The sequence below is a fragment of the Lepus europaeus genome, chromosome 21, assembly GCF_033115175.1.
Source record: "Lepus europaeus isolate LE1 chromosome 21, mLepTim1.pri, whole genome shotgun sequence".
Classification (NCBI taxonomy): domain Eukaryota; kingdom Metazoa; phylum Chordata; class Mammalia; order Lagomorpha; family Leporidae; genus Lepus; species Lepus europaeus.
The window spans coordinates 57394558-57420123 of NC_084847.1; the positions used below are offsets into that span (position 1 = coordinate 57394558).

Here is a 25566-nt window from a genome sequence, read left to right on the forward strand (position 1 = left end):
TGGGCACCCCCACCCCACTCCCAGCAGCTCTTCTCATAGCCGAGGGCCAGCCACGCCTGCCGCAGACATCGGGCCCTCGGCTTCCGGGCTGAAGGCAGCAGATCCGGGCTGAGGGCAGGTGAGGCCTCCGAGCCCCGGGAGATGCACGCCAGCACCCACGCCTGCCGCCTGTGCCTGCCCACCACACACTTGCCTTGTAGCCCTGGATGATCCCGTTCTGGCTCTCCAGGGGCGGCGGGTCCCACGTGACCTCCAGCTGGCTGGCCGTGAGCGGGGTCACCTGGACGTTCTGTGGGGCCATCGCTGGGGCTGAGGAAAGAACAGCAGGCGATGATGACTGGGATGGCCCTGGAGGAGCCGGCCAAGACCCCACCCACACACCCACCTGGCCCAACTCCACGGCAGACCACGTGTGCCGAGTGTGGGCAGTCGTGGGCACAGCCACACCCCCAGATCATGGCTCCATCCCCCAAAAGCCCTGTGACCTCTTTATGCCAGGGCAGGCCACACGCCCTTCCCAGAAGAACTCTCTTTTCTTTCTTTCTTTTTTTTTTGACAGAGTGGATAGTGAGAGAGAGAGACAGAGAGAAAGGTCTTCCTTTTTGCCGTTGGTTCACCCTCCAATGGCCGCTGCGGCCGGCGCATCTCGCTGATCCGAAGCCAGGAGCCAGGTACTTCTCCTGGTCTCCCATGCGGGTGTAGGGCCCAAAGACTTGGGCCATCCTCCACTGCCTTCCCGGGCCATAGCAGAGAGCTGGACAGGAAGAGGGGCAACCGGGACAGGATCGGTGCCCCGACCGGGACTAGAACCCGGTGTGCCGGCGCCACAGGAGGAGGATTAGCCTGTTAAGCCACGGCGCCGGCCAGAAGAACTCTCTTAAAGACACAGAACAGAACACGAAGGCACTTCAAAAGTATTTCACAGAAAATGGAATTAATCGGTAAGGTTACTTGGGTGGGAAAAATTCAAAGATCCAAACCATACGGAAATGCAAAGGAAAGCGACAACCCTGAGGTAAAGTAAGCAGAGCAGGGTAGGGCTAGGGATCCACGGGGTTAGCTGATGCATGGTTAACAGGTGGCGTAGGCTCCAGGCTGCTCTCACACCTGCCGTGAGCTCACAGCAGCCAGGGACGGGGGCAACCGGAGGCCCCAGTGCACTCGGGGTGCTGCAGAGGCACCCATGGCTCTGATGAGAGGGAGCTGCAGGTGCTGGGACACAGGCTGGCATTTGTGACTAAGGAGCTGCTGAGGGGCTGCGGAAAACAAAGATGCCCACTGCTGTCACAAGTCCAGGTGCCCTGGGTGTGGTCAGTCCGGATGCACGGAGCCGCCCCGCCAAGGAGGAGGGGGACTCCGGCTCCTGAGGACAGTCCTCCACATCGCAGTCCAAGGCCGGCTCCCGCTGCAGTCATTTCCTATCCCTTCCCTCACCTGGGAGGAGCTCCCTGGGGTGCTGTGTGACATGGGCCGCCCTGTGCATGCAAAAACAGAGGTGGCTCATGAAGACGCCTGGGCCACACCTCCCCGGGCAGCCCCGGAGCTGTGAGTGACGCACAGAGCGCAGGCTCGCCGGGAGAGCACTCCGTCTTGTCTATGTTTCGCCTGCCTCTCCCGGACCAGATTCTATGCCAGTGCTTCCTCCTCCTGGTCTGGTCTTGCTTCCTGAGAGCTGCTCCCTTCATGGGGGCTGGGCTGGGCTCAGGGCAGCTCCAGGGTGCGCTCTTGGCTTGGCAGGGAAACAGCTGGTACGGAGCCCCAGCCTGCAGGCCGAGGGGTACAGCCTCGGGCCGGCAGTCTGTTCGCAGACCGCAAAGGGCGGTGCTTAAACAGTCGGTGTCTGCCCGAGGGCTCCGGCCCAGCAGCTGGGCTCTCTGGGGAGGCCTTTTCGGGAGACAGTGACCTCGAGAGTCACCCCTCCCCCAAAGAATAAAATTGTAATTAACACCCACTCAGCCTGACACCAACTATTTATTTTGTTCTAACTGTGTGGTTTCCATATTATCACTGCCCACCCCGCCGTTAATGGAAATGTTAATAACCCACACCAGGTTGTTGTGACAGATGCTCAGCCTCATTATCAGAAATTCTTATTTACCGCTCCATTAAACAACAGAATCGCACAAAAAAACAATTCAATCAAAACTAACTGGAGGAATTTTAACAGCCACATTAATAACCCAAAACATAAATAAAGTTAATGTTTTTTGCATGTTTGCCATCGGCAACTCTATTGCAAAATTACTGTTGTACAATTAAAATGTGAAAGGCAAAATTGAACACAGCCATTACCCTCCCCAACACCCTCAAGGTCTGCTCGCAAAGACGCGGTCAGACCTGGTGCCCCGACACTGCTGGACTCACCCCGTCTGTGGCAGGGCCCCTGGCACCGGCTCGGGCCGACGAGCCGTGCTGCAGTCCCCACGCTGCGATGCCCCCACCCCCAGCAGCTCTGTTTCCATGCCACAGAAACACCGCAGGTAACAAGGGATTCTGCTGTTGACGCCGTAAGCAGGGAAGAGAGAAAGCTACACACACACAGAGCGTGGCTTGTCAGATTCGAGATGCAGTTTTTGACTCCTGATGGCCACCGGGTCTCTGCCCCAACAGAAGAACCCGACCCAAGAAGGCCTGGCTGTGCACCACCCCAAATGCAGTTCCGCTTCGTCCTACAGGGGGTGCGTCTGGGAGCGGATGACTCGTGAGATGAGCCATCACCTCCAGGCTCTGCAGTGGAGCGGGGCGGTGTCAGAACACGCGTGTTCATGAAAATGCAGGGACATAGGGGAGCCTGCCAGGGCCTGGTGCCTGCGACAAGGAGGTGGCCCACAGGCAGCATTTAAAGGGGGAATGAAGGGGAAGGTGTGAGGAGGAATGAAGGGGCAGGTGCACCCAGACTTCTCCGGGCGTCTCTGGCCGTCACAGAGCTGTGTCACGCACGGTCCCTGCCTGATTGCTCCTGCATCTCATTAGGGCAGTGACGTCTACAGGCACCCTGCAGCTGAAGGCTGTGGTGGAATTCAGAACTTTCTGGAACTCCCTATTTCTGGAGGTCTGCTAGGGAGCCCTGTGGAGTTGGGTGCTGTGAGCTGAGCTGGGCTGTGGTGTGGCTCTCTTGCCTTTGTAAGGAAGGGGTGGGCTGGACTGCTGGTAGCTAGCCCCCACAGAGCAGTCAGAGCAGGGCTTGCTCACCTCACTCGACCCCTGGGCAGGCTTGCTGTCCCTGAGGTGTGCCACCCGCTGTGGCTGGACCAGCAAGCAGCCATACGGCAGCTACCTTGGACTTGGTCAGATTTTTGCTGATGAGTGGACAGCGCCAGCCCACTGCCCCTAACTTCATATCCCACCAGACTGGGGTGAACCTGAGCTACGCCTCTGGGCCCTGCACAGCAGCTTTGGGAGGTCCAAAATCATTAAGTGGGGGTGGGGAGCAGGGCGATCCCACATAACTTTAATCACAGTGCATTGCTACAATTGCTTCCTTTATTATTACTGTTCCTCTCTTATTGTATCTAATTTAAAAATCAGACTTTATCATAGGCAGGAATGCACGGGAGGAAACCCAGTTTATATAGAGTTGAGTAGGATTCGTGGCTTCAGGCACTGGCTGGGGTCTTTGAACGCATCCCGACACAGGGGCATGATGGCATCCGGTATCTGGCAAAGCCATGGAGGCTTTGAAACATTGAGAAGTTGGTTCAGAGATGCCATTCATTCACGTGCCTGTGTGTGTGTGTGTGTGATCCGTCTCACCTGGGAACAGAGGCGTGCCCACGTGACCTGCATTGCCTTCCTCTGGGAGAACCTCCCCCCGGTTCTGACCCTGGGGTGACTCTATCAGTCACTGTGGCCCATCACATGGCAGCAGAAGGGACAGGAGGCCAGACCACCTCTGCCTCCAGACGGTTATAGGGCTAGTGCCTTCCCTTTTCCCACAGCCTCCAGACTGGCCTGTGCCCCTGGGGGATGCTCCCTCAGTCTGAGCCCTGGACAGGAAGTGGCAGGAGGGACAGAGGTGTGGGCAGCTTGCAGGGCAGGCGCCGTGCACTTACTGTGCCGCTGGGGCTGGAGGCTGCTGGGATCCAGCCTAACTTTGCTGAGATATTCCTGAATATCAGCGGCCTCGGCTCAGGGCTGAGGAGTGAGCAGGTGCAAAGACGTAAAAGACAAGTTCACGGGAGAGGTAATAACAGTCACAGCACAAGGCAGACTGTGGGAGAGGCTCAAGCCAGGAGAGGATGGAGGAGGCGCCCTGACACACAGCATCTGGCTCGCACACGACAGGGCCCATGTGAATACGGCCAGGGGGGCAGGGTGCTGCTGGAGTAGCAAGAGCGGAGAGGTGAGGATGGAGGGTGGCTGCTGGGCTCACACCAGACAGATGGTCACCCTGCTGCCAGGGCCACCCCAGGCCACAGTGCACCTGCCGACGCTAGGGCCACCCCAGGCCACAGTGCACCTGCCGACGCTAGGGCCACCCCAGGCCACAGTGCACCTGCCATTGCTAGAGCCATCCCAGGCCACAGTGCACCTGCCGACGCCAGGGCCATCCCAGGCCACAGTGCACCTGCCGACGCTAGGGCCACCCCAGGCCACAGTGCACCTGCCGACGCTAGGGCCACCCTAGGCCACAGTGGCAGCTGCTGATGCTAGGGCCACCCCAGGCCACAGTGTACCTGCTGATGCTAGGGCCACCCCAGGCCACAGTGCACCTGCCGACGCTAGGGCCACCCCAGGCCACAGTGTACCTGCCGACGCTAGGGCCACCCCAGGCCACAGTGCACCTGCCGACGCTAGGGCCACCCCAGGCCACAGTGTACCTGCCGACGCTAGGGCCACCCCAGGCCACAGTGTACCTGCCGATGCTAGGGCCACCCTAGGCCACAGTGGCACCTGCTGATGCTAGGGCCACCCCAGGCCACAGTGCACCTGCCGACGCTAGGGCCACCCCAGGCCACAGTGTACCTGCCGACGCTAGGGCCACCCCAGGCCACAGTGTACCTGCCGACGCTAGGGCCACCCCAGGCCACAGTGCACCTGCCGACGCTAGGGCTACCCCAGGCCACAGTGTACCTGCAAACGCTAGGGCCACCCTAGGCCACAGTGGCAGCTGCTGATGCTAGGGCCACCCCAGGCCACAGTGCATCTGCCATTGCTAGGGCCACCATAGGTCACAAGGCACCTGACGTTGCTAGGGCCACCATAGGTCACAAGGCACCTGACGTTGCTAGGGCCACCATAGGTCACAAGGCACCTGACGTTGCTAGTGCAGGGTCTGTTAGGCCCTGTCAGGCTACCCTAGGTTTCTCCTTACAGTTTGTGTCACTTGGTGATTCATTATTTGGGTAATGTAAGTTCTTAACCGATAATCTGAGACTCACTGTTGAAGTTTTAATATTGTGTTTCTTTATATAATTTGACAAGTTATGCTCTCACCAGTTTTCTTTAATTACATCTTTTCCTGGTCAAACACTTTCTCTGACTTCCTGTTAGGTATACAGGAAACAGAATGCTCTAATTTCATTTATCTGATTGGCAAATTTTGCAGACACATTTGTCCCCCCAAGCAGGGCAATCTGGGCCCTCATTTGGCCTTCTTGGTGTATGAAGGCTTAGACAGGTGGCACTGGCCTAAGCATCGGAGGACAGACTCGGACCGGACACAGAGGGCAAGGGCACAACGCGAGAGAGCTAGCAAGCAGACCAGGGCCTCGTAGCCGAGCCGGGAAACGAGAAGCCGGGGCCTCTGGGCACGCACGCAAGTTCAAAGACTCCTGAATCCTGCGCTGTTGAACAGGAAGTCCAAGGCCCAGCCCTCCCCAGGTGGCCCCCAGCGTCAGCCGGCCCCCCAACACTTCGGGAAGGCAGGACTCGGTGAGTGTTTCAGTTAACGCTACCCACTAATGCTTTACAAAGCTTATGATAGGGGCCGGCACTATGGGCTAAGCCATTGTCTGCAGTATTAGCAAAGCAGTGGGTGATGGCCCTGGTGCGTGGGCCCCTGCACCCACCTGGGAGCCTGCAGACGCTCCTGGCTCCTGGCTTCGGCCTGGCCCAGTCCTGGCCATTTTGGCCATCTGCGGTGTGAATCAGTGGGCGGAAGATCTTAAGGTATCTCTCTCTGTCTCTCCTCTCTCCTTCTCTCCCTTTCCCTCTCTCTCTCTCCCTTCTCTCTGTAATTCTGACTTACAAATAAATAAAATAAATCTTTTAAAAAAAGGCTACGACAGACAATTCCAAGGGAGGATACCACGTTCTGTAAACCCATTCACAAAGGAGGGACGTGGATCCCTCTTCTCTCAACCTGAGACCCCTATGGCTGTAGATATCTCCGGGGCTTTGGGAGGTAGCAGTGCTGTTTAGCTTGCTGGGGGCTGGCACACTGAGGATTCCTTAGTGCGAGGTGCACGCAGCGCCACAGGAGACGCCGAGGGCGCTACCCTCAGCCAGCTGACTCTTCCAAGCATTTCGCTGGGCTCCCCTAACCCCGCACCCATATATGTGGGGCACACCCAACACCACAGGGTGGGTGTCAGGTGTGGTGTTCTGGCCACAGCCGCTCAGCGGGGCTCCTGCCCTGGGCGTGGCACTGTCAAGTCCACGCAGGAGCTCTGAGACACACTCCTGCCCTCTGACTAGCACAGGAGCTGGCGAGAACTCCAGAATATGGGAACTGCGCGGGGCTTTCTCTGGGTGGCTCTGATGCCAGGCACCCCACGAACAGAGCCCAGGATGTGATGAGGAGAGCACGTGGGGGTGTGGACCAAGGCTGGGCGCTCTCCGCACGTGCGGACAGTGGTGTGGATGCTGTCCCCACAGCCTGGTGCGAGTGCGTGGCGGCTGCCGGCCTCAGGAGTGAGTGGTTCCGAGAAGAGCCGTTTCAAGGGGAGGAGAAGGCGGGGGCAGAGTGTCAGCTCATCACCAGCAAGGCATTCTTCCCACAGGCATGTCCACCTTGGCGGCGGGCTCTGTTCCCTCGCTACCGCCGGGCACGCTCAGTGCCTGGGAGGATTTTTGCTTTCCCGTCCACGGAGCACGGGGCCTGACTTTCTCACGGCTTGATCACTGTTGCCACCCACTGTGAGGATGCGCAGAGTGAGAAAGCCACTCCGAAACCCAGCTACTCCCCAGGCAACTGCTTTCTCCTTGTTCCCTCGCACACAGCACAGCAGGGACAGATCGCGCCTGAGTTACACCCCACCGTGCACCTGCACAGCCCAGCGCCACTCACAGCCCCCAGATACACACCTCTGCAGTGTGTGCTCGCCAAACCCACGCCGCTGGAGAAGCGCCCGACTCGTTTCACAACTTGGGAAACTGAGGCTTGGGGGATTAGGTCCCCCCCCCCCCCATTCTACCCCAGAGCTGCCTGGAGCTGGCAAATGGTTTTTAGAAACAGACAGGCCTGGCTTTGAAGGCCACCAGGTGCCTCTGTCACGACCACTCAGCGCTGCCTTCCTGTGGGAAAAGCAGCTCAAGAATTCACTGTCTAAGCCTGTACAGACGAAGCTGTGGCTGTGTCCCAATAAAACTTTATTTACAAACACGGGCAAAGGGCTAGATGTGGCCCCTGGGGCACCTGTGCAGACACTGTTGTGAGGAGGGAGGGAGGCCCGGCCTGCGGGCTGCTTCGCTGGTCATTTATGGAGCTCAGGGGCCCACTGTTCATTGATGTTGTCCCGGGGCACAAGGGGCTGTAGCGGAGCCTAGCACAGAGGAGAGAAATGAGGACTGGAAGAGGAGGTGATTCTACGGGAACCCGAATGCTGACCAGGTACGGGATGGTGTGCAGGGTTTGCCATTAATGTTTCTAGGTGAGATCACGACTTTGTGCTCCTATATTTTAGAGTGTTCACACAAGGATGCAAACTGAAAATACTTTGGAATGAAATGTCATGAGGTTTTCAAAAATGGATATGATTCTCAGAACTGCTTCAAAATCAGCTGAGTGGAGGGGAAACAGGAGCAGGCAACAGAGCAAGACGGGGCCCTGGGCTGAGCCGGGTGGTGCCAGCGTCCACTTACACACGCACCCCTGCGTTCCCTCATCAGAAGGGGAGGAGGGCAAGAGCGAGGCCAGTGCCGGGGACAGGCCTGAGCTGGCCCATGACCTGAGTCAGAGTGCTCCCAGATTCATCGCTCCACCAGCCGCTCCCAGGGACCCAGCAGGTGGAGCGTGAACACCGCCTGCCTGTGAGACACAAGGCCAGGGAGGCGCCCCACGGGCCTGCTCAGACATGTGGGGATGGCGCTGCCTCCTCCACGCGGCTGGCCCGGTTTCTCCTCATCCTGTCAAGCTCTGCTTCAGCTCCACTCCAGGCTACGCTGGGCTCGAGAACACACCGAAGGCCCCAAGCCCTCTAAGACTGGACTCCTGAGGGCCCCAGGCCAGGCCGTGCCCTTCTCCCAGGACTCGGGGCTCCTCCAGGGCAAAGCCCGTGCCTCGGCGGCTTCCCTTGATCCCTGCAGGCCCCCAGCAGGGACCCAAGCAGGTGGAAAACCACAGGGTCTTCAGAGCATCCGGCATCGGATCCTGGGAGCTGCAGGATGCTTTCCAAATAAAGCATTAGGCAGCAGAGTTCTCTCCATGACCTTTCTCCAGGGAGTGGCTATGGAAATAAAGTTATTAAAAATCTACCGCAACCACCAGCGTTTCCGGGCCCTGGTCTGCCAGGAAAGGTGCCAACCCCCACGGCAGGGGAAGCACAGGCACGAACTGCCACGGGCTGTAGGCGAGGGGCACCGCGCTCAGCAGAGGGTCTGATCTCCCCTATAAACCACGGGCGTCCTGGGGGAGGAGAACCGGGAGTGGGAGATGAGGCTGGCATTTAGGAAGGGTCACGCCAGCGGAGTACGAGGGAGGGGTGAAGACGCGGCCCCAGGTGTTTCCGGAAGTGCCCCCTGCTACAGGGCCTGGGCTTCCGCTTCACCGGCTCTCACGGCCCCTTCTTTCCCTCGCCACCTCCCAGGGCTGGGTCCTGGAAGTGGCCTGTCCTCATCTGTCCCCGTTTAAGGTGCTTTCCCACTTGGCAGGGCCATCGGGCTCACTGTCCCACTGCCCGTGTGGGCCTCGTCGGGGCGCCCTGGGGTCCCCCAAGCTGGAGAGGGCCGGAGGTGGCGGCAGAGGGTCAGCGGGGTGCCGTGCAGGTCCCCCTGTGTGGTGAGAGGTAAGCAGGCCCCTTCCTCACCAACACTGTCTGCACACCTGCGCTGGGGGCGCGGCAGCCCCAGACACAGCCCTGGACACAGCCCTGGACACAGCCCGGACACAGCCCTGGACACAGCCTGTAGACAGCCTGGAGACAGCCCTGGACACAGCCTGGAGACGGCCCGGACACAGCCTGGACACAGCCCTGGACACAGCCTGGAGACAGCCTGGAGACAGCCCCGGACACAGCCTGGAGACAGCCCTGGACACAGCCCGGACACAGCCCCGGACTCAGCCCCGGACACAGTCCCAGACACAGCCTGGAGACAGCCTGGACACAGCCTGGACACAGCCCCAGACACAGCCTGGACACAGCCTGGACACAGCCCTGGACACAGCCCTGGACACAGCCTGGACACAGCCCTGTCCAAGGCTCTCCCGGTCCAGGAGACTGCCAGCCAGAACAGCCCAGCCAGGGCTCCACAGATGTGGCTGTGTATCGAGGGAGACCACGCTGCAGCTGCAGCCCAGAGGCGGGAAGGAACCTGCAGAGCCCTGTGCCCGCAGACTCAGGACGAAGGCTGGCAACTCGCCGGCAACGTGGAGACATTGGTTCTCGCTGGCGACCGTGATGCGAATTGCTCCCAAGAGCCCACACGCAAGGCTGCGTCTCCCTACCCACGGCATCAGTGAGGGCCTAGGGCCCCTGGGACAGGAGAGGTTGCTACTTCGCACTCCCGCAGAGTGGCAGTGACCAGACACCGTGGCCCTGTGACGTGGACGGCCACGCCCACTACCCAAAAACAGCCGTGGTCTCTACTCATTGTGAGCACGTGCTTCCAGATGAACACGGCCCTGGGTCCTCTTCATCCCGCTGCGCTGGCGCTGGGGCTGGCTTCCTCCGTCACCAGGGGCAGCAACAACAGCTGGGGCCTTGGCTGTTTCCCTCCGGTCCCAACCAAGACTTATTAGAGACTCGGAGAATTTACAAGAAAGATAAACCCCACATTCTGCCAGTGAAAGAAACAGCAAAGCCGTGTTTTCAGGATGTGGTTGTCTCCCAAAGCAGTGCATACACAAACGCTCCAGCCCCACCCACAGCCTTGGGCGGACACTGCTCCTGAGCTCACGTGCCCAGGTTTCCTTCCTGGTGCAAGGTGGGCTGGGCTGCCGGATGCTGGGCCGCTGCCCTGGCACTGGCAGCTGCCCCACCAGATGCAGGGATGAGGCAGGTCTGGACTCCCTATTCCAGAGAGCCAAGAGAACTGCCATTCTTTCTGGCTGCGTGTAACACCGCCTGTGCCTCAGTAGTGAGGTCAGTCTCAGCCCGCGACTGTGGTCAGCTGTGTGTGGGGAGCGGACAAATCCGGACAATACCTGGGTCCACAGCAGCGACCACAGTACAATGCGGGGATGACCCAGTCGGTAACGGGAGAGATTCATGCCGAGAACACTGCCGGTCCCACCGGGAGACGCAAAGGAAACAGGCCCATTGCAGGAGAGGAGCTATGGATAGGATGAAAATGCCAGGAAGGCCCAGGTCCACTTACGTACTAAATGAACTTGCCATCACAGCCTCGGGTGAACCTGCTGTGTTACCACTGTGAAGTTCCCAGACCGGCTGAGGCATCTGGGAGTCAGGCAAGACCACCACAGCTCTGGTAGACAGGGTGCACGCGTACCCCGTGGTGTGTGGGCAGGGCTGTGGTGGTGCCCTGGCACTAGGAGAGGTGCCTGCGGAGCTAAGGAACGTGCTCACTCACACCTGGCTGTGTCCGGGGGTCTCAAACGGGACCAAGACACGTCACAAAGGCAGAATCAATCAATAGCCGGTACCGGGGTGGGGGTGGGGGTGTCTCCTGGAAGCAAATGATCTACATAGAAGCCCACCTTTCACCGAGGTACCAAAATAAACCTCAGCTGGTTTACAGAGTTAAACGGAAAAAATGAAGCCCCAAAACCCAGAAGGAAATCTGGGTATTTGCGGAGTTTCTGATGGGAAGTGGAGAGGAAGCAGGTGTAGAAGTTGGACCACACTGTTTAAACACAATAAAATTAGACAAGCACCAGAAACGGAAACTATTTGCCCCAAACGTGATCAAACGTGATATCCCTGACACATAAGGAGCTCTTAAAAATCGACTGAAAACATCGCATCCATCAAAATGAGACAGAGCAGAGGCGGGCTGGAGATCCCCCGAGCACACGGGGCCGGGTCGGCCGTGGAGGGACGCTTGGCCTTGTGAGACTTGCAAACACAGACGCCCGGGCTACGTCTTGTAAGCACTTATGTTCGTGAAAAATGAACCAGGCTCAGCCAGTCGTGAGCCACAAGGGACTCCAAAGCCAGCTCTCTTTGCCTGGCTCCACGGCACACTGGAGGCCCCTCTGCTGCCCACTTCGTAAACGGCCGTTGCTCAGCTAACATCCTCACAGGTTCAGAGTGACTCAGTTTACCTTCCGAATCATCACTGGCATTGAATCGTGTGTAAGACAGTGAGGAGACAAATCTTTCCCAGATAAACAGGAGAGATTCACAATGGGAGGACAGGGTGGGGAGAAGGGCCGCTCAGCCGGCGGGAGGTGGCTCAGGAACGCACTTGGGGTGCAGAGACCACGAGGCCACAGATGGACCCAAGGGACAAGGCCCCCTTTTCTGGGGGAGGGGACAGCTGCCTCTGACTGGGGCTCGAGAGAACCCACCCTAGAGATCAATAAAAACAGCGCAGAAGAGGGTGTGCGGGGTCCCCGCTCAGGCAGAGCAGGCCCGGCCACCTCCCACTTGGGGCTCACGTGTCTGCCTCCAGGACCCTGCCTGCCATCAGAGCACACCTTGCCCCCACTGTCTGCACACGCGTGGGGCCAGACCAGGTGTGGTCAGCGTGCGTTAAGAACCTGAACGGAGGCCTTGGGCTTTGCTGGAGGTGGGCAGCTCTGCTTGGCTCTGCCTGTCTGAAGCCCTCCTGGGTTCAGAGCCCCCAGACCAGGGGACAGCTGCCAGGCACGGGGCTCAGCCCCTTCTAACAGGAGCCTCCCTTCCCCCTCCTGATTTCTCTGGGCTCTGGGGGCAGCTCCATTCCCTGAGCTCATGGCCCTTGGCTAGATGGGAGCCCTGGGGTCACAGTGTCACTGGTCTGGACGGGAGCCTGGTGTCACTGTCGGGTACTCCTGGGCACTGTCACCTATGTCCTGGGCTACGCTACCCTATTCCTTTCCTTTCCACCCGGGTGTGTTCTCTCTTCCTCTCCCCTCTCCTGCCTTCAAATCCCAGGGCCCCTGCGGACCTACTAAGCACCCAGCTTCTGGGCTGAACCAAAAGGTGCTGCTGCCCTGCTACAGGAGAAGAGAGCGGCCCACAGAGCGAAGTGCACAGTGCTGTGTGCGCCGCGTGTTCTGAAACACAGGGAGGAGCAACCAGTCTGTCCCGGGAGACAAGACGGTGGATCCAGGAGGGGCTATCATGGAAGCTGTCTCCACGGGGTCTGGGAGTCTTCCCAGACACAGGCACGATTCCTGCAGACACAGCATGTGCAGGTGCAGAGGCCAGGCTCATGGGGACGGAACACACAGCGGGGTGGGCAGGCGGCCCGGGCCCAGGGCTGGTGCACAGTCCTATTCTGACAGCAGGTGTCTGTCCAGAAACGGGGAAGGTCTAAGGGCTGGACATGGGGTCCTTCACGCCCCCATAGCACCCGGGCACTGGGGGACACAGCGCCAGGCCTGGAGAGCCACTGGGCACTCACACATGGTCTGCACCTCCGCCCAGGAAGAGTTCTGGCCTCTTGGGAAAACTGTCCATCAGCGTCACAGCGGACACTCAGCAGTGCCCTGCTCTCCTCTGGGAATCCTCCCACCTCAGATCTCATCCACCTGCTCCAGGCACAGATGACATCGTCTGTCATATTTGGGGACCTCAGCGATAGCAACTTGTGATGTCCCCTCCCCAGCCTGTGCCTCTCCTGTGCCTCACGTGGCTCCTCTGTGGCCGGGCCCATCCCTACTGGAATGCCTGGCCCCCACTGCCAGTGCTCTGAACAACCCCTCTGGACACATTGCCATGCAAAGAAAGGCAGAAATGATGTGTGCCGCTGCTGTCCTCACCTGTATGCAAACTGACCAGTCCAGGAAAAGAGAAAAAAAACCGCCACGGCAGATCTTTGGAACTCGACTGGTTAATAACAATTACCCCTCCAAATTGCAAGGTCACCTGATGCGTTCCTAGCCCCTGGTCCAGCACCACCACTCCCCCACCCCTCCCCCCACCCCTGGCATCTCCCGCAGGGCGGGGTCTCCACTGTCACTCCAGGCCGAGTGTCACTCCACATCAGCAGATCTGAGCAGAGGCACCAGGCACTACGCTAAGCAACAGGAAGTCTTTAAATCTGTCGGGGCTGGGGGGTCCTCTTGGGGCAGGACCCCTATGGCCGGAGGCAGGGGTGGCTCTCATTTCCTGAGCACACTGGGTGAGGAGGAGGAGGAAGGTGCGCTGGACCTAACACTTGACATCACATCTCACTATGGGGACATTCACCCCACAGAGGGGACAGGTCCTTGGGTCAAACTTCTCTCACAGGGGCAAAAGCCATCATCACGTGGCTTTCGGAGACCTGGGAGCAGGACACTGGGCCACGGACGAAGCCTGGCAAGGGACAGCCAGGAGCTGAGACCCAACCGCCCGCCCCTCAGACACTGCGGCCTCTGCTCCCCCACACCCGGCTCCTCCTGCATTGACATCACTCCTGTAGGGCAAAGTCACAACGAACAGGAGTGGTCTCACTCAGCTCTTGGCCGAGCCAGACCTCCAGCCAGGGCTTTGGGACTCCAACCTCGCCAGCTATACATTCACTGCTTGACGGCTGAGACGCTTGGCCACTGAGCTCTTAGCTGCGCCCATGGCTGTGGCCCTCAGCGGCCGTGGGGTCAGGGGTGCTCGGAGCTTACCAGCCTCGCCGACAAAGACCTCCACAGGTGCGCTGGCTGGGCTCTCGCCGATGATGTTGTAGGCGGTCATGACCACTTCATAGCGCCTGTACTTCTTCAGATCTGCAAGGTTCAGGCAGACAGGGGTCAGCTTGCTCCAGGGCTGCCGTCCCTCCTACAACGTCCCCTCCGTGAGCCACAAGGAAGGAGAGGCCGGGGTGGGGGGAGCAGGCTTTTCTCTGGGAGATGCACCCACACCTACTGCCAACACCCCACGCCACCTGATGCTTCTCCTGGGTGTGAACCAAGCACCCCTGCCATGGCAAAGCATTTAGAACAATTAAAAAAAAAAAAAGACTTGAGTAAATCTCACGTGTAAAACCTCTGATCTTTTGATGACTGTGTCCCGGGAGGAAAAGGGTGTGGGGACCGCCCCGGGTCAGGGGCTGAGGCCAAGGTCTGCAGTGAGAGGCGTGGCCAGAGAACTGGGAGCTTCCACTCCCGGCTAACACAGCTCTGTGTCTGAGGCTGGGTGCTGGCGGGGACGCCGACCGGCCTCGGTCTTCATATCTACCTCCCAGCTGCAATGAGCTCAGAGAGTCAGACGCCAAGGTCCTTGCCCTCTTGGCCTCTAAGGAACGTGTGCACAGCTCTGCCCACGTGGCTGACTGGGGTCCGGCCTGTCCTACTCTGGGTCCCTCCAGGGCTATGTTGCCTTATGAGCAGCTCATGGTGGCTGTGGGCTTGTCAGTCTTACCCCAGGACCTGTGTGGCGGGTGCCCGTCACCCACGAGTGGGGGTGTGGATGAGGATGCCCCTTTAATTTTCATTAGACGGGACGGAAAAGCTGGAGCGAGGCCTGGCTCAGGAGCCCTGAGCACAGAGCTGGTCCGCGGTCTGACTCCATCTCGCTCCTCAGCCAAGGAGACATCTGGGTGGACACTTGGTGTTGTGGGATCACGAGTGAGTGAGGCGTTGAGTCATGGGTGTGTGAGAGAGCAAGAGGGCCAATGGACAAAGCAACACTTGGGAGAGCAGGGACAGAAACAGACCTTGGTGTGAACCCGTCTGGCCACACCTGGGCTGGGCCAGCCGCCTGAAGAGTGGTGGGCAGATGGAACGGGACGCTGTTGACAAGGTGCGTGACTAATGCCTAGGCATGGTGGCCCAGAAAGGGCTCCTCCTCCGTCCCTACCTGCTCCCTAATCCAGCCAAGGGGGCTGCACTGAAGTGAACCCCGTTATGGGAGCTCCCAAGCCCCACACTTGGATCTGGAAACCTTCTCCAGCCAAGAGCCAAAGGGGAAGCCACACAATCGATTACAGTTGAAGGGAGGATGGTTGGATAAGCAAAACAGAGCAACACTCAGCCCTAAAATGGCAGGGAATTCCATCTGGCACCTGCTACAACACCGAGGACCTTGGGATGCTGCTCAGTGAAATAAGCAGGCTACATAGCATACAGTTCCCTCCTATGAGGTTCCTGGGGTTGCCAAACCCAGACACAGAGGGGCCGATGCTGGCCACCAGGGGCTGGAGGACAGGGAGGGGGTTGGTGTTTAATGGGAGCAGAGTGTCAGTCTTTGAAGACGCAGTTCTGGACATAGAGGGTGGCTGGTGTGCTTGGTGCCCCTGAACTGTGTAAGTAAAGATGGTGAAAATAGTACGCTACGTTACCAAAGTAAAATGACAGTTAAAGTAAAATGTTGAGGTGAGTCGGGCAGTCGTGCCCAACGGGACTTCCTCCCTGTCCCCGACTCCAAGATCACATGCCAGCAAGTCGTCCCAGCCCCCCGTTCCTGAAGCCCCGCTCCCCGTCTGCGACTGGGTTAGCACACCGAGAGAGAGAATTCCAGAAATGAGAGTCATTTATCCAAGGTGGTTTCCCCAGGTCTACTGGGGGGCCAATCGGCAATGGCTGCAAGTGGTCAGGAGGCCTCCAAGGCAGGCAGTGTGCACTTACGTGTTAACTCATACGTTGTTAACGTGGAGCTGCTGTTCACGGTCTTGAAGCTGCTCTGGGCTATCAGGGGTAAGCAAAGCAGAAAGACAGTTAGCACACAGGGACACAGCCACTGCAGGTGACACATGGAGCGAACCGCTGGGCTCCGTGCCACACTTCCACTGGCAGTGAAGGCCGAGCAGCCACCTGCCTGCTCCCTACCAGCTCCAGGGGTGCCCGAGCCTCTTCCTGAAGCAGCAAGACCTCCCCCTCCCCCGCCCCGAGGCAGCGGGCATGTGCTCGGCCCCTGACCGAATGGAACATGGAAGGTACTTGGCACGCCATCATGCCAGCAAGGGAGGACAGGCACATGGGCTTCCCAGAAGGCAGGGCCGTCAGTTCATGAAGCTCACGTGTGCAGTCTGGGTCCTAGGGGCACGAGCTAACCACGGAAGGCAGGGTGGCCTCCGGACACCATGGAGGTGGCAGAGAGCAAGAGAGCAGCCACCCAGGTGCTCCCCCCGGAGCTGCTCCCTGACTCTGTCCCAGCACAAGGATGTCGGGAGGCAAGGTGCATTTTCTGTGGGGAACATCAGAGAACAAAACCCTCCAGCCTCCTTCCCAGAGAGAATGAGACATGGTGCAGCCAGAGCAGGCCAGCCTGGAGGTGGGAGAGCCTCAGGTCCCACCTTGAGGCCACGCACTGTGACAGACAGGAAGAGCCTGCACTTGGCCTGATGGGTCCCTGAGACAAGGGGTGGGGGTACCAGCGGTCCCCCAGAGCCACTGCCACCTGGGCAGCAGCACTGCTTCTCCTTGAGTTCTCGTCCGGCTGCACAAGGCCCCAGGGCCTGCCCGCTGCCCACCTCACACCTGCACGGGGTCTGAGCCAGGATGGGGGATGTGCTCACCTGTGAGCTCGGCTCGCAAAGCGGAAGGGCTTTTGAGCGTCTTGGCCTCAAGGCCTGAGCCCGCCTCGGACTCGAGCTCCCGGTAGTAGATCCTGTAGCCCTGGAGAAGGCCGTTCAGGGACTCGTCGCGTGGGGGCTGCAAAGACATCGGACGACTCAGCCTGCAGCCTCCACCCAGCGCGGCCTCCTTTAACTCCCCAGTTCTTGCTTGTTAGCAACACAGAGGGGAAGGCGTGAGACTTGTGAGCAGGAGCCTGAGAAGCCTCCCAGGCACAGATCCGCACCACGGAGCCTGTCCTCAGCCCCTCTGCCCTCCAGGGTGTGTGTGTGTGGGGGGGACATGGACGTCCAGACCCTGTGTGGCTCAAGTCCGCAAAAGACCCCAAGGCTGGGGCAGGATAGCAGGGCCCTGGCTGGTGGTGAGGAGGTGACGCCCTGGGAGGTAAGCCCAGGACATGGAGGGAATGTGGGCAACAGCCAGCTCCATGTCCTGTGCTGGCTGGGCCCACCCTGGCCATCCCCTGGCCGCCCGGCTCGCGGTGGTCTCACTGACTCTCCACGTGCCAGGTCACCCCACCCCACCAAATCAGACCCAAGGTGGGAATCCCCACTGCACCTCTGAGGGCAACTGGCTTGAGACGGGCTGGCGCTAGCCCATGCGCTCACCCTGTCGAGAACCCAGTGGAATGAGCACAAAGGGTCTGTGGATGAGGGGACGGAGCATCAGCTCTTGCTGTAGTCTACCCAGATCTGCAGGACTCCAAGACCCGCACAGACCCCCATCAAGATGAGGCTGCCTGCCGAAGGAGCGGGGACTCCCGGCAGGCCTGTGCAGCCACAGCTGTGGGGCCAGCCGCCTCGTGTGTGACACTTTGTCACAGCACCGTGACATCCAGGCCTTGGCCATCCCCACCTTTGCCCTCCGTTTCTGTTTTTGAACCCAGGCCCCCAAAGCACGCAATGGCATCCTCGTTGATCTCCTCTGCTCCTGACCCCAGATTTGCGGAACGCGGTCTGCTTTGCCCTCTGAACTCCCCCACAGAACAGCAGAGAGCGAGGCCTGGGAGGGCCAATGTGCCATGCTCAGCACTGGCACATGGGCCTGAGGAACACAGCATGGACAAGGCACAGTCAGGATGTTTTTAAAACTGAGAGGCAACTCCAGCAGCCCCAGGGCCCTCGATGTGTGGCCCATCTCCAGGCACCTCCTAAGTCTTGGGGTGCCCCCTACCCAGGAAGAGCACAGTGGTACCCAGATGCACACTGGTTCACAGGGAAGCTATGGGGTTTGCTAGGCCTTAATGCTGCAGGGGACTCCACAAACACACAGCTCTGGACGCTCTGCACGACAAGCCAGCCTGGCCCGGGGAGTCAGACCCCTTATGTCTGAGTCACCCATGCCCCACCCACCCCCACAGTGCTCCCCAGCTTTGCAGAGAGGCTGCACGGGTTCCCTGGCTGTAGCCTGTTCTGAGGCCTCCCGCTGCCCACCGTGGACGAGGGCAGGATGGAGCTTCCGGGTGTCCACTGCCTTGGCTCTCAAATGGACAGTGGAGGCTGGCGAGGCTTCTCCTGTTCTGTCTCTTCCTTCCATTGGCATCACCAGCAGCACGGGGGGCCTCCAGCCCAGCCCCTCTGGGCCCAGCCAGCTGCTAGGCACACTTGCTTGGGCACCCGGGTGTTCCCAGGCCACAGCCATTGACCCAGAACCCAGGGACCTGGATGCCAGAGGAACTCTTTTGTTTTCTGTTTTCTTCCTCCTAGAACTGGCAGGTTCCATCAGCAAAAACACAGGGCACCCAGCTAATGGTGATCCTCGCCATTGCTGTTCTGAGATTCAACCGTGGCTGGTCATCCCTTTACCCCCGCACAACCTACGGGTGGGAACAGTTGTCGGAGGCCTTCCTGGTAACAGAGCTGGTCAAACAAACACGAATCAAGCCAGCACTCGCTGGGGCATCTCCTGGCTGGGTGTGTGCAGGCCCGGGCAGTCAGCTGCAGAGCTGTGTCCTGACATGTGTGGGGACAGAGTCGGGAACCACGCGTGTTGTGCATCATGTATGTTCACAGCACACGTGGATGCCCATAAGGGGCGATGCTATTTGCCGTTTCAGCTCTGGTCCTGGTTTCCTTATGGGCTGCAGTTGAGACTTAAACTTCAAACACTGCCGCACTGTAGCCGGAGGCTGCCTGGAGCCCTTCTGAAAGAACCAGGATGGCAGCCGGTGGGAAAGTGAGTGTGTGAGGGGCAAGGGGGCACCTTCCACAGCCCGTCTGCACTGGGCAGCAGGGGCAGGAGGGAGGGCTTGCCACAGAGATTTCCCGACTAAGTCAGCCCCAGGCTCCAAGGCCTTGGTCCTGCATTGTCACCAGGTCACTGCATGGGGGGGGGGGGGGGCTCCTGAAAGGGGGCAGGCAGCCCCTGGTGGTGAGGGAGGGTGGGGCTCAGGCTACCAGAAAGGTCGGCTGTGCCCGTGTGCCCACCCAGGGACCCGATACGGACACAGGGAAGACTTTGAGTGAATGCAGAACAGGGTGCAGCTCTGCGCTGGTACACCGTCTTAACATGTCTGTCTCCGGGGCTGCAAGGCTCATGTGCTGGGGAGGGGGGAGGAGCGGACAGCAGGGCCTCAGAGGGCGGTGCTGAGGGCCCGTGCCCAATCAGAAAATGAGTCTCTGAGGAAAGACGTGGCTGTCTTCATGGGGGCAGGGGAATCAGATGAGGGAAGAGGAGCCCTGCACGATGCTGGCCACAACAGGAAGTGAAGGGGAATGGAAGGACACGCTCACGGGGAACAACAGCTAAGGGAACAGACCCCAGGCCAGACCAGGGCCAGTGTCACACACTAAGGGAACAGTTCCCAGGCCAGACCAGGGCTCACCCAGGACCTGTGTCACACACTAAGGGAACAGTTCCCAGGCCAGACCAGGGCTCACCCAGGACCTGTGTCACACACTAAGGGAACAGTTCCCAGGCCAGACCAGGGCTCACCCAGGACCTGTGTCACACACTAAGGGAACAGTTCCCAGGCCAGACCAGGGCTCACCCAGGGCCTGTGTCACACACTAAGGGAACAGTTCCCAGGCCAGACCAGGGCCAGTGTCACACACTAAGGGAACAGTTCCCAGGCCAGACCAGGGCTCACCCAGGACCAGTGTCACACACTAAGGGAACAGTTCCCAGGCCAGACCAGGGCTCACCCAGGACCTGCGTCACACACTAAGGGAACAGTTCCCTGGCCAGACCAGGGCTCACCCAGGACCTGTGTCACACACTAAGGGAACAGTTCCCAGGCCAGACCAGGGCCAGTGTCACACACTAAGGGAACAGTTCCCAGGCCAGACCAGGGCTCACCCAGGACCTGTGTCACACACTAAGGGAACAGTTCCCAGGCCAGACCAGGGCCAGTGTCACACACTAAGGGAACAGTTCCCAGGCCAGACCAGGGCTCACCCAGGACCAGTGTCACACACTAAGGGAACAGTTCCCAGGCCGACCAGGGCTCACCCAGGACCTGTGTCACACACTAAGGGAACAGTTCCAAGGGACCGACCAGGGCTCACCCAGGACCTGTGTCACACACTAAGGGAACGGTTCCCAGGCCGACAAGGGCTCACCCTGGACCTGTGTCACACACTAAGGGAACAGTTCCCAGGCCAGACCAGGGCTCACCCAGGACCTGTGTCACACACTAAGGGAACAGTTCCCAGGCTGACCAGGGCTCACCCAGGACCTGTGTCACACACTAAGGGAACAGTTCCCAGGCCAGACCAGGGCTCACCCAGGACCTGTGTCACACACTAAGGGAACAGTTCCCAGGCCAGACCAGGGCTCACCCAGGACCTGTGTCACACACTAAGGGAACAGTTCCCAGGCCAGACCAGGGCTCACCCAGGACCTGTGTCACACACTAAGGGAACAGTTCCCACACCAGACCAGGGCTCACCCCGGACTTGTGTCACACACTAAGGGAACAGTTCCCAGGCAGGACCAGGGCTCACCCAGGACCTGTGTCACACACTAAGGGAACAGTTCGCATGGCCAGACCAGGGCTCACCCAGGACCTGTGTCACACACTAAGGGAACAGTTCCCAGGCCAGACCAGGGCTCACCCAGGACCTGTGTCACACACTAAGGGAACAGTTCCCATGGCCAGACCAGGGCTCACCCAGGACCTGTGTCACACACTAAGGGAACAGTTCCCAGGCCAGACCAGGGCTCACCCAGGACCTGTGTCACACACTAAGGGAACAGTTCCCAGGCCAGACCAGGGCTCACCCAGGACCTGTGTCACACACTAAGGGAACAGTTCCCAGGCCAGACCAGGGCTCACCCAGGACCTGTGTCACACACTAAGGGAACAGTTCCCAGGCCAGACCAGGGCCAGTGTCACACACTAAGGGAACAGTTCCCAGGCCGACCAGGGCTCACCCAGGACCTGTGTCACACACTAAGGGAAGAGTTCCCAGGCCAGACCAGGGCTCACCCAGGACCTGTGTCACACACTAAGGGAACAGTTCCCAGGCAAGACCAGGGCTCACCCAGGACCTGTGTCACACAATAAGGGAACAGTTCCCAGGCCAGACCAGGGCTCACCCAGGACCTGTGTCACACACTAAGGGAACAGTTCCCAGGCCAGACCAGGGCTCACCCAGGACCTGTGTCACACACTAAGGGAAGAGTTCCCAGGCCAGACCAGGGCCAGTGTCACACACTAAGGGAACAGTTCCCAGGCCAGACCAGGGCTCACCCAGGACCAGTGTCACACACTAAGGGAACAGTTCCCAGGCCGACCAGGGCTCACCCAGGACCTGTGTCACACACTAAGGGAACAGTTCCAAGGGACCGACCAGGGCTCACCCAGGACCTGTGTCACACACTAAGGGAACGGTTCCCAGGCCGACAAGGGCTCACCCTGGACCTGTGTCACACACTAAGGGAACAGTTCCCAGGCCAGACCAGGGCTCACCCAGGACCTGTGTCACACACTAAGGGAACAGTTCCCAGGCTGACCAGGGCTCACCCAGGACCTGTGTCACACACTAAGGGAACAGTTCCCAGGCCAGACCAGGGCTCACCCAGGACCTGTGTCACACACTAAGGGAACAGTTCCCAGGCCGACCAGGGCTCACCCAGGACCTGTGTCACACACTAAGGGAACAGTTCCCAGGCCAGACCAGGGCTCACCCAGGACCTGTGTCACACACTAAGGGAACAGTTCCCACACCAGACCAGGGCTCACCCCGGACTTGTGTCACACACTAAGGGAACAGTTCCCAGGCCAGACCAGGGCTCACCCAGGACCTGTGTCACACACTAAGGGAACAGTTCCCATGGCCAGACCAGGGCTCACCCAGGACCTGTGTCACACACTAAGGGAACAGTTCCCAGGCCAGACCAGGGCTCACCCAGGACCTGTGTCACACACTAAGGGAACAGTTCCCATGGCCAGACCAGGGCTCACCCAGGACCTGTGTCACACACTAAGGGAACAGTTCCCAGGCCAGACCAGGGCTCACCCAGGACCTGTGTCACACACTAAGGGAACAGTTCCCAGGCCAGACCAGGGCTCACCCAGGACCTGTGTCACACACTAAGGGAACAGTTCCCAGGCCAGACCAGGGCTCACCCAGGACCTGTGTCACACACTAAGGGAACAGTTCCCAGGCCAGACCAGGGCCAGTGTCACACACTAAGGGAACAGTTCCCAGGCCGACCAGGGCTCACCCAGGACCTGTGTCACACACTAAGGGAAGAGTTCCCAGGCCAGACCAGGGCTCACCCAGGACCTGTGTCACACACTAAGGGAACAGTTCCCAGGCAAGACCAGGGCTCACCCAGGACCTGTGTCACACAATAAGGGAACAGTTCCCAGGCTGACCAGGGCTCACCCAGGACCTGTGTCACACACTAAGGGAACAGTTCCCAGGCCAGACCAGGGCTCACCCAGGACCTGTGTCACACACTAAGGGAACAGTTCCCATGGCCAGACCAGGGCTCACCCAGGACCTGTGTCACACACTAAGGGAACAGTTCCCAGGCCGACCAGGGCTCACCCAGGACCTGTGTCACACACTAAGGGAACAGTTCCCAGGCCAGACCAGGGCTCACCCAGGACCTGTGTCACACACTAAGGGAAGAGTTCCCAGGCCGACCAGGGCTCACCCAGGACCTGTGTCACACACTAAGGGAACAGTTCCCAGGCCGACCAGGGCTCACCCAGGACCTGTGTCACACACTAAGGGAACAGTTCCCAGGCCGACCAGGGCTCACCCAGGACCTGTGTCACACACTAAGGGAACAGTTCCCAGGCCAGACCAGGGCCAGTGTCACACACTAAGGGAACAGTTCCCAGGCCGACCAGGGCTCACCCAGGACCTGTGTCACACACTAAGGGAACAGTTCCCAGGCCAGACCAGGGCTCACCCAGGACCTGTGTCACACACTAAGGGAACAGTTCCCAGGCAAGACCAGGGCTCACCCAGGACCTGTGTCACACAATAAGGGAACAGTTCCCAGGCCAGACCAGGGCTCACCCAGGACCTGTGTCACACACTAAGGGAACAGTTCCCAGGCCAGACCAGGGCTCACCCAGGACCTGTGTCACACACTAAGGGAACAGTTCCCAGGCCAGACCAGGGCTCACCCAGGACCTGTGTCACACACTAAGGGAACAGTTCCCAGGCCGACCAGGGCTCACCCAGGACCTGTGTCACACACTAAGGGAACAGTTCCCAGGCCAGACCAGGGCTCACCCAGGACCTGTGTCACACACTAAGGGAACAGTTCCCAGGCCGACCAGGGCTCACCCAGGACCTGTGTCACACACTAAGGGAACAGTTTCCACACCAGTCCAGGGCTCACCCAGGACCTGTGTCACACACTAAGGGAACAGTTCCCAGGCCAGACCAGGGCTCGCCCAGGACCTGTGTCACACACTAAGGGAACAGTTCCCAGGCCAGACCAGGGCTCACCCAGGACCTGTGTCACACACTAAGGGAACAGTTCCCAGGCCAGACCAGGGCTCACCCAGGACCTGTGTCACACACTAAGGGAACAGTTCCCATGGCCAGACCAGGGCTCACCCAGGACCTGTGTCACACACTAAGGGAACAGTTCCCATGGCCAGACCAGGGCTCACCCAGGACCTGTGTCACACACTAAGGGAAGAGTTCCCAGGCCAGACCAGGGCTCACCCAGGACCTGTGTCACACACTAAGGGAACAGTTCCCAGGCCAGACCAGGGCTCACCCAGGACCTGTGTCACACACTAAGGGAACAGTTCCCAGGCCAGACCAGGGCTCACCCAGGTCTTGTGCCATTTCCCACGAGGGAGTGCTCCGAGGAGGACCCCAAGCGGAGCTCCGGTGAGTGGCCAGGATGAGGCTTCTCCAAGCCCACTGAGCGCCATGGGTGTGCTCCCCTGGTGGCTGCAGCTCTGCTGTTTGGGTATCAGTGACTCCTGTGGAGATGCCAGGATGAGGAGCCTTTACTGAATGAGGGACAGCAAGCCTTCCAAGGCCCTGGGGGCACTGACCTTCCTTTCCGGGGCCTTGACGACAGACAGAGCAGTCCCTGCTCGAAACCCTCGGCACGTGGCTGGACCCTGGGAGCCTACTTTCTGTTTCAGGCTCCTGTCTGCAAGGTGACACCAGACAGTCCTGCTGAAAGATGCTGGACCCTGCCCTAGCGTGTGCAGGGGCCTGGGCAGTGAGAAGGAGACTCTCATGCGTCCATTTCCAGGCCCTGGACTGACTAGAGTAGGCGAGGAGAGAGAGGCGAGAGGGCAGATCACAGACCAGCAGCTGGGTCTCTGATATGTGCCGGCTGGGCAGTCCCAGCCCAGGGCCACCTTCAAAGCCTCCCTCTCCGTCCCAGATTATGGCTGTGGCTGCTTCAGGCACTGGGGCCTTAGCGGGAGGATTGCAGGGCTCCTGGCCAACTCTGCAGACGGGGTGACAGACAGCAGCAATTTACTTTGCAGGGAGAAGGGCCGCTCCGGTGGGGTGGGGAGGACTGGATTCAATTCAACAAAATAGAGCAGGCAAGAAGCTGGGAGATTGGGAAAAGAACCCATTTACTAAGGAGTAAACGGCAGCCGCACTCTGTCCCCAGCGGCTGTGACCATACTCTTGGGGCTGGGTGCGGGTTGGCGGGTTGGGGTGGGGGCTCAGGGTTACTGACCCTGCACTCACGGGTATTTCTGCTTTAGAGGCAGTGGGGGAGACCAGAGCCCCTCCTGGTCCCCTGCTGTGTCTGCATTTGCCAGCAGGCCAGGTTGTCCACAGAACTCCCAGAGCACCTACAGGGCAGGGCATCCTCCTCCCAGCAGGAGCCTCCTAGGCCTGGGGAGGGGCACAGGTGGCCACCGCCCAGAGCATGGTTGTTTTAAGGGTGCAGCTGGCACCTCTCTTGCCAGTGGAGTTCACTGACCCAGGGCTTGGGAACTGCAGAGCTATCTGAAGATTCCCACACGGACTCTGGACAGGTTTCCACTTCCGGTGTTTGGGACACACCTATGTGTGACAGGTGAGAGAGGGCCCCAGGCTCCTGAGGCCCTCAGAGCCACCCAGGCAGCTGTGTGTAATGGGAGTTTATGGAGGACCTGCCAAGCTCAGGCTCTGGATTGAAACCCTGGCTCTGAT

General features: G+C 59.6%; 1 protein-coding gene across 1 annotated transcript in view; it reads right to left on the reverse strand.

Annotated features, from left to right (window-relative positions):
- SDK1 (sidekick cell adhesion molecule 1) overlaps positions 1-25566 on the reverse strand; it is a 983380-nt gene that overhangs the window by 40992 nt on the left and 916822 nt on the right. The window contains exons 33-36 of the mRNA XM_062180134.1: positions 16921-17056; positions 16031-16090; positions 14090-14191; positions 194-309 (exon numbers count right to left, since the gene is read on the reverse strand). Of these exons, the coding sequence (XP_062036118.1) occupies positions 194-309; positions 14090-14191; positions 16031-16090; positions 16921-17056 (414 nt within the window). The remainder of the gene's footprint in view (positions 1-193; positions 310-14089; positions 14192-16030; positions 16091-16920; positions 17057-25566) is intronic.